Source organism: Aquarana catesbeiana, linkage group LG02, assembly GCF_042186555.1.
Source record: "Aquarana catesbeiana isolate 2022-GZ linkage group LG02, ASM4218655v1, whole genome shotgun sequence".
NCBI lineage: Eukaryota > Metazoa > Chordata > Amphibia > Anura > Ranidae > Aquarana > Aquarana catesbeiana.
Genome location: NC_133325.1, coordinates 797915849 through 797930373, shown reverse-complemented (window position 1 = coordinate 797930373; position 14525 = coordinate 797915849). Strand labels below are relative to the sequence as shown.

Genomic DNA, 14525 nt, shown 5'->3' with positions numbered 1-14525 from the left:
TCACTGCTTTTTTTTACTCGTTTTCTTACCATTATTATTATTATTATATATATATTTTTTTATATTAGTCTTATTTTTTTTTTTTAGTTTTCGTGTCCCAAAAGGCAAGATTAAAAAAAAACAAAAACTTTTATTTGATTGGTAAATAGCTTTGCAGTGCTTTGTGCCATTTATTTGTATTTTTTTTTTTTTTCAAATATACACGACCAATAATAAAATGTATACTTTGTATCTACAGTAACAATATTTTTTGATCGCTGATCAAAGTAAAAAAAAAGTGTGTGTATGTATATGTGTGATTATATATATATATATATATATATATATATATATATATATATATATATATATATATATATATATATATATATATATATATATATATATATATATATATATATATATATATATATATAAATTTTATTTTATTTTTTTTTGTTACTCAGGGGTCCCGTCAGTGTGGGAAACCCCCCCCCCGGGTTATTTTGTCACGGTCGGTTCTTATGTTTTGTGAACCGCGATCCTGGCTGTCTTGTCAGTGTGACCTTGAGGTCTTGGTGGAGGACGGCGGATTCGGCAGACAGCACTTCCATTATTCTGCAGCTCTCGGTGTTCTCCTCCACCACTGACGCCACAGAAGGCTAATCCCTGCAATAAAAAAAATAAAAAAAACACCCTCCGATCATCCCTCCAGACAGCCCCTATTGTTCGCCCATATACCTCGCCCAAGGGCGGTTTACTATGCTTTTTATTTGATTGAGAGATTGCAGTTATAAATGGTAAATGGAAACTGTGCCTTTCACTAATCCACTATAATCAGGTTACCTCTGAGCTGCAGGTACGCTGTATAAAAACACTTCTCCCCTAAACTGCAAGAAGTTAAAGGCCAACTCCAGCAACAACAAAAAAAGTGTAGTAAGTGTATGGGATCCTTACTTGTAATAGTTATTAAATAAAATAATTATTACATTTTTTTTTTTTTTTTAGTAATGCTAATATTAAACTAGCTTTAATAAAAAAAAAAATTATAAATTATGTAATAGTGGTAATAATTCTTAATATAAAATTTAACAAATGCAATTATGGCGGTAATAGTTCTTATTTTTATTCATTTATATGAAATAAAATAAATAATGTAATTAGAGCTTAAATAATTCTTATTTTTATTTTATATGAAAAAAATAAAATGAATAAATGCTTTTGATAATTCTTATTTTTATTAAGTTTTATTTTAATGAAATACAATGATTAATGTAATAAGAGTTGTAATAATTCCCTCTTCTAAAATTAATAAGAATTGTTACAGCTATTACTGCATTATTTATTTTAATTTCATATTAGGGAATTATTACAACTCTTATTACATTAATCATTTAATTTCATTAAAATAAACTTAATAAAAATAAGAATTATCAAAGCATTTTATTCATTTTATTTTTTCATATAGAATAAAATTTAACAAAAATAAGAATTGTTACAGCTATTACTGCATTATTTATTTTTATTAAATTTTATTCTATATGAAAAAAATAAAATGAATAAATGCTTTGATAATTCTTATTTTTATTAAGTTTTTTTTTTTTTTTTTTATTTTAATGAAATAAAATGATTAATGTAATAAGAGTTGTAATAATTCCCTAATATAAAATTAATAAAAATAAATAATGCAGTAATAGCTGTAACAATTCTTTTTTATTAAATTTTATTTCAAATGAAAGATTATAAAAAGAGCTGTAATAATTCTTAATATAAAATTAACTAAAAAATAAATAATGCAATAATAGCTGTCATAATTCTTCTTTTTTTTTTTTTTTTTTAGGAAATGTTATATTAAAAGAGAAGTATGGGTTTACTTTATTTCAGAATCATGCTTACCTACAGTGAGGGGGATTTTGTACGTTTGCCCCACTGACAAAGAAACGGTCAGTCTATAATTTTATTGGTCAGTTTAATTTAACAGCGAGAGACAGAATAACAACAAAAATATCCAGAAAAACTAATTTCAAAAAAGTTATAAATTGATTTGCATTTTAATGAGTGAAATAATTATTTGATCCCCTATTAATCGGCAAGATTTCTGGCTCCCAGGTGTCTTCTATACAGGTAACGAGCTGAGATTAGGAGCACCCTCTTAAAGGGAGTGCTCCTAATCTCAGCTTGTTACCTGTGTTAAAGACACCTGTCCACAGAAGCAATCAATCAGATTCCAATCTCTCCACCATGCCCAAGACCAAAGATCTGTCCAAGGATGTCGGGGACAAGATTGTAGACCTACACAAGGCTGGAATGGGCTACAAGACCATCGCCAAGCAGCTTGGTGGGAGGGTGACAACAGTTGGGGCAATTATTCACAAATGGAAGAAACATAAAATAACGGTCAATCTCCCTCGGTCTGGGGCTCCATACAAGATCTCATCTCGTGGAGTTTCAATGATGATGAGAACGGTGAGGAATCAGCCCAGAACTACACGGGAGAATCTTGTCAATGATCTCAGCTGGGACCATAGTCACCAAGAAAACAATCGGTAACACACTACACTGTGAAGGACTGAAACCCTGCAGTGCCCGCAAGGTCCTCTACTCAAGAAATCACATGTACAGGTCTGTCTGAAGTTTTCTAATGAACATCTGAATGATTCAGAGGAGAACTGGGGGAAAGTGTTGTGGTCAGAGGAGACCAAAATCGAGTTCTTTGGCATCAACTCAACTCACCGTATTTGGAGAAGGAGAAGAAGGAATGCTGCCTATGACCCCAAGAACACCATCCCTTAAAATTATAGACTAATCATTTCTTTGTCAATGGGGCAATGTACCAAATCTACAGGGGAGCAAATACTTTCGGTCCGATGTGCCCCGGTGCCTCTAACACTGAGAACTAAGCGATCTAACACCGCCGATCGCTCAGTTCTCGGTGCTCCCTGAGCGAAGGGCTGGTGATTGTTAGTCACCACTCTCTGCTCTACCCCCCCTGCGGTGCTCACTGGAGCGCTGGGCTGTGGGGAGGGCGGGAGCGACCGGCTCGGGCTCACAAGACTGAGAGACTGAGCCGCGGGTGCTGGTCCAGGCGTGTGGGTGGATCCCGACCATATGGTCGAGATCCTTCCTGAGCCTGGACTGGCCCTGTGATGTCAGCTGACAGCGGGCTTCAGTCAGAGGTCTTCTGAAAATCGGGTCAGGGGAGTGCAGAATGGGCTGCACTAATGTGATCCACAGGAGTAGCCATACGAGCTTTCCCCCGTACTTCTCCTTTTAAATTAAATGAGTCATGTTTATATTCTTAATATAAAATTAATTTAAAAAAATGCAGTAATAGCTGCAATGGTTCTTTATTTTTATTAAATGTTATTTTATATTAATAGGATTAATTAAATATGAGCTTTAATAATTCTTTGTATTAAATTTTAATTTATATGAAATAAAACGAATAACAGCTAATCAATTTTTAATTTTTATTTTATATTACATTTAAATAATATAAAAGAGCTGTAATAATTCTTTAATAAATTAAAAAAAAACTGATCTTATTCCAATAAATGTTTTATATTAAATAAGATACATAAAATAGGGGGTGCAATGCTCTGTAGGCTTCTAAAAAATATAATTAAATGCATTTTTTTTTTTTTTTTTTAAAGGGGAACTTTATCCTTTTGACTGAAGGTCCATTTTAATAACAAAATAATTGTAATAGCTGTAATAAGTTGTATTATTTGATATTTGGAGGGGGCGTGGGGGAGAAAGGGGCGTAAAGTTCCACTGACCACCGTAATGGTGGTGGATGAGCTTTAAAATACTACTGACCACCAATGATTGTGCAGTTGTTTTTGGCGTGGGGTGGGGGTATGTAAGGTGTTCTGGCTTTATTCACAGCATCTAGCCATCCATGGAACTTTTCACTTGCCTGATCAAACTTTAAAGGCTAAGTGCACCTTAACCACCTCAATACCAGCATGTTTCTTCATTTCCAAAAAACTGTGGCAAAATACACCATAGAGCCCCCATAGGGCCACATGGTCATGGCTGTTGAACCTCCATGACCATGTGGGCAGAGCAAAATGTGTCAGCAGGGTGTGGCCTGATCTGAGCCAGACTGAAGCCACTTTCATTTTGTCTTACACCTGGGCTGTTCTGGTATGGATTATTTCTTGTCTGTGAAGGTCCATGATTAAGCCCTATGTGTGTGACGAAACGCGTTGGAGGGGTGGCCTAGACCGCGTGAGCTGAGGCTGCTATTACCTGCTTGATGCACGGCTTGGCTTGGTGTGTGGTTACTGGAATGTCTTCTTTGCTCTCATTTGGGCGCAGTGCTGCATTATCAATCTCACAGCACTAAAAACAAATGGCGAAGACAGGAAGGTGTACATAGAGGCCGGTAGTGAGGTGGTTAAAGTGGACTTTCCGATACATTTTTCGGAAAGACTCCGCCGATCATTAGGCAGACCGCCGTTCTGGCTCTCTGCTTATGTAAACAAGGGGGGTTGCCGTTCTGTCAATAGGGAAGGCATTGATTCTGTGTTCCTGCAAAGTAAAAGCACCTCCCCCCACAGTGCACAAACACTGGCTAGGCACAAGTTTAACCCTTTGCTCGCCCCTGATGTTAACCTTTTCCCAGCCAGTGCTATTAGTACAGGAACAGTGCATATTTTTAGCACTGATCACTGTATTGGTGTCACTGGTCCCCAAAAAGTGTCAGGTGTCTGATCTGTCTGCTGCAATATTAAAGTCCAGCTATAAGTCGCTGATCGCCGCCATTACTCGTAAAAAAAACAAATATTCCATAAATATATCCCATAGTTTGTAGCCATGATTTTGCGCAAACCAATATACGCTTATTGGGTTTTTTTTTTTTTTTTTTTTTTCTTACCAAAAAGTATGTAGCCGAATACATATTGGCCTAAACTAATGAAAAAAATGATTTTTTTTTTTTTTTTTTTTTTTTTTTTTTTTTACGTTTCTTTTTTATTGGATATGTTTTATAGCAGAACGTATAAAAATAGTTTTTTTTTTTCAAAATTGACGGGCTTTTTTTGTTTATAGCGCAGAAAATAGAAATCGCAGAGGTGATGAAATACCACCAAAAGAAAGCTTTATTTGTGGGGTAAAAAGGACATCAATCTTATTTGTGTACAGTGTCGCACGACCGCGCAATTTTCAGTTAAATTAACGCAGTGCCGTATCGCCAAAAAATGGCTTGGTCACGAAGGGGTGGGGGTTGGTAAATTTGGAGGTCAAGTGGTTAAAGGTAGCCCTAATTTGAATAAAATAAACTCCCCTACCTATCAGCAAAGAGGACCTGTTGAAGTTTATAGGTGTTCCATTATCAACAGCCCTTTTTATTACAGGACAAAAAGAGTACACAAAAGTGGTAACGGCTTTGTACGTGAACCAAGGAACCCGAAGCATCTTGCACCTGATAGAAGTTTTTTCTTGTTCAAGTGGATGTCAAAATTACCAGCTGACATGTTTCTAGGGGATGCATCCCTTTCTCCCAACCAAAACTCAGTCTGAGCAATGGTTGGAAGAAGGGGGTACATCCTCCGAAACACGTCAGCTTGTAATCTGACATCCACTTGAACCAGAAGAGTTCCATCAGGTATTTAGACGCTTCGGTTCCTTGGTTCACGTACAAAGCTGTTACCACTTTTTGCAAGTATGTACTCTAACAGCTTTCTACGTGAACCAAGGAACCGAAGCGTCTAAATACCTGATGGAACTCTTCTGCTTCAAGAGGATGTCAGATTACCAGCTGATGTGTTTCGGAGGATGCACCCCCTTCTTCCAACCATTGCTCAGACTGAGTTTTGTTTGGAAGAAAGGGATGCATCCCCTGAAACATGTCAGCTGGTAATTTTGACATCCACTTGAACAAGAAAAAACTTCTATCAGGTGCAAGATGCTTCGGGTTCCTTGGTTCACGTACAAAGCCGTTACCACTTTTGTGTACTCTTTTTGTCCTGTAATAAAAAGGGCTGTTGATAATGGAACACCTATAAACTTCAACAGGTCCTCTTTGCTGATAGGTAGGGGAGTTTATTTTTTTTCAAAGTAGGTCTACCTTTAACCACTTGACCTCCAAATTTACCATGCCCTCCCTTCGTGGCCAAGCCATTTTTTGGCGATCTGGCACTGCGTTACTTTAACTGACAATTGCACCCCCACAGCTCAGACTGAGTTTTGGTTGGAAGAAGGGGGTGCATCCTCCGAAACACGTCAGCTGGTAATCCTCTTGAACCAGAAGAGTTCCATCAGGTATTTATACGCTTCGATTCCTTGGTTCACGTACAAAGCTGTTGCCACTTTTTGCGAGTATGTACTCTTTCTGGCCATATAGGCGTCCCTAAAAAAAAAAAAAAAAAAAAAAAAAAAAAAAAAACGTCCGCTGAGCGTCTTTTCCTGCTTTTCGGGCAGCGTGGAATTATTGGTATCCATTTTGTGTGACCTCTGTGTGCCGTAATGCTAATTCTCCTTTTTTTTTTTTTTTTTAGGTTTCATAAATCGCTCCCGAACAGTAATCTCTATATTAAAATTCTGGCAATGCGCAGGGAACGGTTTCGCAGCCGCCATCCGCAACTCGCGCAGCGTGGGAAACCGCAGTGTTTTCTGTTTACAGGGATTTACCCTGAAATCTCTAAAGTGGAGATAATCGGCTCTTCCCGCCTCGCTCCGTACAACAGAGGATCTCAGAGGAGTTCAATGTATTCCGCTCAGTTCGGTTCTGCTTCTCTCTTACGGAGAGACTTGCAGCGCAAAGAGTTGAACGGCCACCAAAACTTCTGAGAAAGTTTAACTCTGCATCGCCGCGTTGACTGACGCATTGCGAACGGCCTTGTCTCGTCTCGAAGCGACACTGACCTCGGTTTCTCTTCCTCCTGGCGGACGCCTTGCCCGGCGCACCTCCCATTCTCATCATTACCGGGCTGCGTCGGCAGAGGAGTGACAATGAAGAGGTGGGAATCCAGTGGGCGTACGGAACGCGGCGGATTTGTTGCTAGACGCTGTGTGAATAGCAGACCTTGAACCCTTGGCAATTTGCTTCCTTCACCCTCTATAGAGCTTCTCTATGTATTCACATCTAATAAGTGCTGCAGGAAGCCTGGCGAATCATTAAAGCTGAACTCTACGTAGATACTAAAAAAAAAAAAAAAATCAATTTCAAATATTTTACATAGAACTAGTAGAAGTACCTGAATGTGTCTTTTTATATTAGCTTCCTGCACAGCAGCCTTCAGGCTGGGAGGGGCAGTGGCAGAAATCTGAACCAATCAGGCGTGCCGCGGTGTTGCATGTGCTCGGCTTAACATCTGCCAGGATCGGGAAGCCTGTGCTGCTGTGGCGGTCGTGACCTGGCTGTGCTGCGTGGCTGGAGTGCCTGTATAACATGGTTGGCAGCGGAGATTTGCAAGCCTTTCAGAAGGTAGAATGGTTTCCATATATGTGCTGAGAAGCGACATGCTGACAGGAGAAGAGAGCAGAAACGTGAGCTCTTCAGTGTGCTCCATCGCCGTCCAATCCAAAGATGGCAGGCGGGACATAGAGTTACCTGCAAACAGGATCTTGCTGCCATCAGCCCGTAATGGCTCACCTTACGCCTCCAAATATATTTTGTGTGGCAATACGTGACCTGTCCACCACAAAGTGATATTTTAGCTACAGGTGGAGCCTGATAGGCTGAGTCGGTCCTTGTTGGCCTTATAGGTCAAAAAATACTCCACCAGTGAGATTTCCTTCCCATAATTCCCGACTCGGTTTTGGGTGTTCCCGCCCAAAACCGCTTTGGGTGTTCCCGCCCACCCCCTTGTGTGTTTTATCTTGTCTTGTATTCTTCATAATGTAAAGACAGGAGATAGAAAGATACAAAGTAACATTGTTTATAAAATACATAAAAATCCAGTAGGGAAAACTCTCATAATGTACACAGTGGGATTTTCCAGGCCTGGGGTGAGATGGTGGGAACCCCTCATAATGGGCACAACAGATGTACAGACCCAGGAACTCAGCACAGTGTTGGTGGGAACTCCTCATAATGGGCACAGCAGGTGTACAGACCCAGGAACTCAGCACAGTGTTGGTGGGAACCCCTCATAATGGGCACATCAGGTGTACAGACCCAGGAACTCAGCACAAGGATGGTGGGAACCCCTCATAATGGGCACATCAGGTGTACAGACCCGGGAACTCAGCACAAGGATGGTGGGAACCCCTCATAATGGGCACATCAGGTGTACAGACCCGGGAACTCAGCACAGGGATGGTGGGAACCCCTCATAATGGGCACAGCGGGTGTACAGACCCGGGAACTCAGCACAGGGATGGTGGGAACCCCTCATAATGGGCACATCGGGTGTACAGACCCGGGAACTCAGCACAGGGATGGTGGGAACCCCTCATAATGGGCACATCAGGTGTACAGACCCAGGAACTCAGCACAGGGATGGTTTGAACCCCTCATAATGGGCACAGCGGGTGTACTGACCCGGGAACTCAGCACAGGGATGGTGAGAACCCCCTCATAATGGGCACATCGGGTGTACAGACCCGGGAACTCAGCACAAGGATGGTGGGAACCCCTCATAATGGGCACAGCAGGTGTACAGACCCAGGAACTCAGCACAGGGATGGTGGGAACCCCTCATAATGGGCACAGCAGGTGTACAGACCCGGCAACTCAGCACAGGGATGGTGGGAACCCCTCATAATGGGCACAGCAGGTGTACAGACCTGGGAACTCAGCACAGGGATGGTGGGAACCCCTCATAATGGGCACATCAGGTGTACAGACCTGGGAACTTGGCACAGGGATGGTGGGAACCCCTCATAATGGGCACAACAGGGGTACAGACCCGGGAACTCAGCACAGGGATGATGGGAACTCCTCATGATGGGCAAAAAAGGTGTACAGACCTGGGAACTTGGCACAGGGATGGTGGGAACCCCTCATAATGGGCCTACCATTACTAGGTCTAAAGACAGGAGAGGTTTCAGAGATAAGCTGGGCTATGACACCCTTTTTCTTAATGCGATAGTTAGGGAAGCCGGTCTGGTAGATGCGCACATTAAGCGCTGCCCAGACAGCACAGGGTTCACTTTTCAGCGAAGTAGTAGTCAGAGTAGGATAGATAGGTTTTTTTTTAAAGGGAGACTCCGCTTTTTCGGCACCTGTGTGTCGGGCAGTGGAGTTTTCTGATCACTGTATTCTATCTGTGACTCTGAATGCCCCAGACATGCCACCTAGGGGGAGGGGTATCTGGAGATTGAATTCGGCCCTCCTGGAAGACGAAAGAGTAAGACAATCCTTTGAGGATTTTTTTCAAGCACAGGTAACGATCCTAGACTTTTGCAACAGCAAGTCAGAATGGTGGGAGCTTGTTAAACAGCGGACTGTTGGGCTTTTCAAGGCCATAGGAAGAAAGAAGCAGCAAGATAAGTATATCACCTACCAGCGTTTGTGGAGGAAACTTGACCGCCTTGTTTCGAATGGAGGAGATTCTGGGGCGATCTCTGAGGTGAAGCTCCTCCTTAGGAGACATCAATATGACCGGCACGCCTCTTTGGTTCAGGAGAGGGATCACGGGAAATACTATTCGCCTGACCCTTACCAGAACTGTAAACAGAGCGTAGCAGTTAAGACGGTCAATGGCCTGAGGGACAGTACGGGCTCTCTGACGAAGTCTAGGTCAGGGATCCTGGAGGTTGTCAGGTCATACTATGCCGATCTCCTGGGAGGAAGGAACCTTGATCGGACAAGGATGTTGGGTTTTTTGGACTCTACACCAGGACTGGAAAGTAATGTTCCTTTGATGAATTTGACAGATGAAATCACTGCAGATGAGGTAATTCAGGCTATTGATAAACTAGCCATCAAGAAAACGCCAGGGCCAGATGGTTTGACAGCCGAGTTCTATAAATGTTTTAAAACGATCCTGGCTCCCTACCTTGCAGAGGTTTTTAATGGCTGTTTGAATGAGGGTTCTCTCCCTCCCTCCATGAGGCAATCTGCAGTGATCCTTCTGTCAAAGGGTAAAGATCCTTCGATGATTGGGAATTGGCGCCCCATTAGCCTTCTTAATGTCGATAGGAAGATACTGGCAAAGATTTTCTTCTGGCGATTATCACCAGTTGCAGGCAGTTTGTTATCCCGCCACCAGCACTGTTCGGTCCAAGGTAGAAGCACTTTCTCAGCGGTGTTAGCTGTCCGGGAGGCCTTGGAGCGTTGTAGGGCTGCTGGTTGGGGTACATTTTTGCTGACATTGGATCAGGCTAAGGCCTTTGATCGGGTTAATCATGAGTACTTGTGGCTCCTTCTTGACAAATATGGCCTGGAGGGGGGTTTCATTGATTGGCTCAAGATTTTGTACAAAGGGGCTGAAAGCTTTCCTCTGGTTAATGGTTGGGTCGGGCAGCCCTTTGCGGTCGGCTCGGGTGTGCGTCAGGGGTGTCCATTGAGTCCTCTGCTATATGTGTTTGCAATCGACCCCTTCATTAGAAGGCTAGAGAGTGGACCATTGTGTGGGGTACCTTTTGGGCATCGCTGGTGAGCCTCCTTTGAAGGTTGTGGCCTATGCTGATGATGTTTCTGTTTTTATCTCTGGGACTGCGGAGGCGCAGGAAGTGGTCTCAGTGATAGGGCAGTATGCAGGGGCATCAGGTTCAAAGGTCAACCAGGACAAGTGTGAAGCTTTCTGGATGGGTGTGGAAGGGGAGAGCTTTGTTCTCCCGGATGACTTCCCGGAGCTCCAACAAAAAATTCGAGTTCTAGGCATTGAATTCGGCCCAGGTGACTATGGTCATGCAAATTGGGTGAACAGGCTGGAGAATGCCGATGCCAAGGTGGCAAGCTGGAACGGTTGGCAGCTTTCCTTGAGGGAAAAGGTTGATCTGATCAAGACTTACCTGATTCCGATTTTTCTGTATGTCAGTTTTGTTTGCATTTTGCCAGTTTCTCTCTATACCAGGATCTATAGTTGTTTCTTCCAGCTGTTATGGGGGAACAGAATAAACCTTGTCAAAAGGAATGTGACTTACCTTCCTAGGCGGGAGGGTGGTCTAGGGATGGTCAACCCTGTAGTCTTTTTCTCTCTGATGTTTCTGAAGTACAATCTTGGTAACATGTTGGCAGAGAGACCGCCAGGGTGGGTTGGTATTTTCCAGTCCTGGTTTAGGCCCTTTCTGCGAGACTGGGAAAATGGTGGGCCAGTGAAAATCCTGAGGGTCAAGCATGAGCAGCTCCCGGCTTATGTTGCCCCGTGTTTGAAAATGCTTCGGCAGTGGCAAGTAACAGCAGGAGAAGTCAAATCTCTTCCAAGGAAACTTCTTGAGAAGCGGATCATGAGCTCTGCTTTTTGCGAGCCACTGGCCTTGAGGGATTGCCCAAGCCTGGTTTTGGGGGAGGGTTTGCGATTGATTAATTTGGAGAGAATCCCAATGAAGTTTAGGGATCAGGCTTGGCTTGCCTTTCATGGAAAACTATATGTGAAGGGCAACTTGAAGTTTCTTTCCATGAGTGATCGGGGCTGCCCGAGAGTGGAGTGTGGAGGAGTGGTGGAGTCCATGGATCACTTTCTACTTCAATGCCCTTTTAATATAGAGGTGTACAAGAGGGTGGGGAGGGCTCTGAGTATACCCTTCCTCCCCCATATGAGTTATGCAGAGTGGGTGTATGGGGCATTCCAGACTCGTCGGGATTATGATTTGGAAACACTTTTTTTAGTTAGTCTAGTAGTCCATTATTTCACGTGGAGTGCACGGTGTCAGGTATCCTTACGGAGTAAAATCCTCCCTGTGGAAGTGGTGGTGCAGGACATTCTGGGTGAGGTTGGGAAGATTCGGGGTCTTGAGAAAGGCAGGTGGCAGCAGGAGGTCTGGATAAGGGCGTGGAGGAATATCAGGACTCTGTAGCTGCTGCCTGTTGATCTCGGGGTGTGCGGCTTTTCTTTCTATTCTTGATTCACTCCCCTAGATTTTCAAGATGAAATATATTTTTGATAAAAGGCTACATGCATGGTGACGGTGATGTTCCTTAGTCTGGCTCTCCTGTAGGGATTGTGTTGTGCGCAATTTGGTTTGTACCATTTATTATGTTCTTGTTTTGTATTATCATATTCAATTATTTTGTAAATATGTTTTATTTATTTATTATGGTTTTATTGTATATAAGTTGTTGTTTGTAAGTTTTTTCAATAAACAAAATTAACCCCTCATAATGGGCACATCAGGTGTACAGACCCGGGAACTCAGCACAGGGATGGTGGGAACCCCTTATAATGGGCACAGCGGGTGTACAGACCCAGGAACTCAACACAGGGGTGGTGGGAACCCCTCATAATGGGCACAGCAATGGTTGTGATCCCACCTTGTAGAGCAGTCTCTTGGTTTTGCACTAGTTTGTCTCTCTCTTTCTCTCAGGGAAGTTTCTTTGCACCTTCTGTCACACGGAGGTGGAAGAAGATGAGTCCGCCATGCCGAAGAAGGACGCTCGGACTCTAGTCGCCCGGTTTAATGAACAGATAAAGCCTTTATACGACCTGCTGCGACAGACCGAGGATATCAACCTGGCCTATGAAATCCTGGAGCCAGAACCTACGGAGATCCCAGCTCTCAGGCAGAGGTAGGTGCTTCTTCTTGATGGCATGGAGGCCACGATGTGTCCGCCATCTCGCTGTTGTGCCATAATCTCTCTCTTGCTGCGTTATGGTGGTTGAAAATGGGTCTTTGCATTGAATCCTGACCACGGTATGTCTGTGGAGGAATGACTATTGGCCAATTACACAAACAGGAAAAACGCCGCCCTGGTTGTCAGACCCGGAAATGAAGCTTTCCCGCAGGAAACTAGTTGAAGTGACATGCACCACATTAACATTAGGAAACTTTTTTCGGTCTCCCTGCATCACCTACGGCAGATTTCAGAGTGAAAAAGAAACTGGTGCAGGTTGTACACCTAATTATCTAGGCCGGGGGTCTCCAAACTTTCTAAACAAAGGGCCAGTTTACTGTGCTTTACACTTTAGGGGGGCCGGACTATGGCAACGGGAGCAGAAAATGTACTGGTGTCACTGGAAGTAAACAGTGTGGAGGAATAATGTCCCATTGTTGGTATCAGTGGGAGGAATGGTCCCCCATCATTGGTGTCAGTGGGAGGAATGGTGCCCCATCATTGGTGTCAGTGGGAGGAATGGTGCCCCATCATTGGTGTCAGTGGGAGGAATAATGTCCCATCATTGGTGTCAGTGGGAGGAATGGTGCCCCATCATTGGTGTTAGTGGGGGGAATAGTGCCCCATCATTTGTGTCAGTGGGAGGAATAGGGCTCCATCGTTGGTATTGGAGTAATAGTGTCCCATCATTGGTGCCTGTGAGAGGAATAGTGCCCCATCATTGGTGTTAGTAATAGTGCTGTGTTAGTGTCAATGGCAGAAACTATGCCCCGTGGTTCCTCCTCCCTCCTCCCTCCTCTCCTCTTCTTCCTCCCTCTTCTTCCTCCCTCTTCCTCCTCCACTCTTCTTCCTCTTCTTCCTCTTCTTCTTCTTCTTCCTCCTCTTCCTCCTCCTCCAGCTCATCACTGCGCTGCTTCTCCTTTCACTGTCCAGTCACAGGGTGGGGCTCCAAGGTGAACTGGGCTCCAAGGAAGTGGGTTTGAATAGTGCTGACCTTCAGAGTGGGGACATCCCAGTGACAGAAAAAAAAAAAAGGACTGCGGGGGAAATCTCTGGGTTGAAGGTGAGTATTGCAGCAAAAAGCTGTTTTTATTTTGCCTTTTAATCGGCTATTCATGGTTTTTCTGGTTATTTTTTCTGGCTAGAGTTCAGCTTTAAGCTTACACCTCCTGGTGTCCCTGTGCGCGGGCAGAGCGGGCCCCGGGCGTTCAGTTGTGCACAATATGTTATCTCTCATCAGTACAGAAAGTACATTCTTTTCCGCGTGTCTCAGTGAATCGCGCCCCCCCCCCGCCACCCTCGGATCTGTCTTTCCAAAAACTGTCAGCTCTTAAAACTTTGCACTTAGAGCTCCTGTCAGCGATTTGTAGAAGTTGCTTCGGAGCTATTCTTCCCTAATAGAGGGGTTCTATGAAAACAGCGACAGGAGGGGGGAGGGGCTGCAATTTGGAGAGTCCTCGGAGACTGCGGCGTACCGGGGGTGGCAGCGTTTACTGTTGTGGGAGAGAAATCTTAGGAGGTGGCTTTGTTTAAGCTTGAAATGTGTTATTTCCATGGAAATCTGATAACTGCTTATCTCCGAGAGAGATTTGCTTCTTAAAGTGCCCCCCCCCCTTGGTAATTTGTACCCAGCACAGGGATGGTGGGAGCCCCTCATAATGGGCACAGCGGGTGTACAGACCTGGGAACTCAGCACAGGGATGGTGGGAACTCCTCATAATGGGCACAGCGGGTGTACAGACCCGGGAACTCAGCACAGGGATGGTGGGAACCCCTCATAATGGGCACAGCAGGTGTACAGACCCGGGAACTCAGCACAGGGATGGTGGGAACCCCTCATAATGGGCACAGCGGGTGTACAGACCTGGGAACTCAGCAC

General features: G+C 43.9%; 1 protein-coding gene across 1 annotated transcript in view; it reads left to right on the top strand.

Moving 5' to 3' along the window:
• GTF2E1 (general transcription factor IIE subunit 1) overlaps positions 1–14525 on the top strand; it is a 39598-nt gene that overhangs the window by 18939 nt on the left and 6134 nt on the right. The window contains exon 3 of the mRNA XM_073617507.1: positions 12400–12601. Within this exon, the coding sequence (XP_073473608.1) occupies positions 12400–12601 (202 nt within the window). The remainder of the gene's footprint in view (positions 1–12399; positions 12602–14525) is intronic.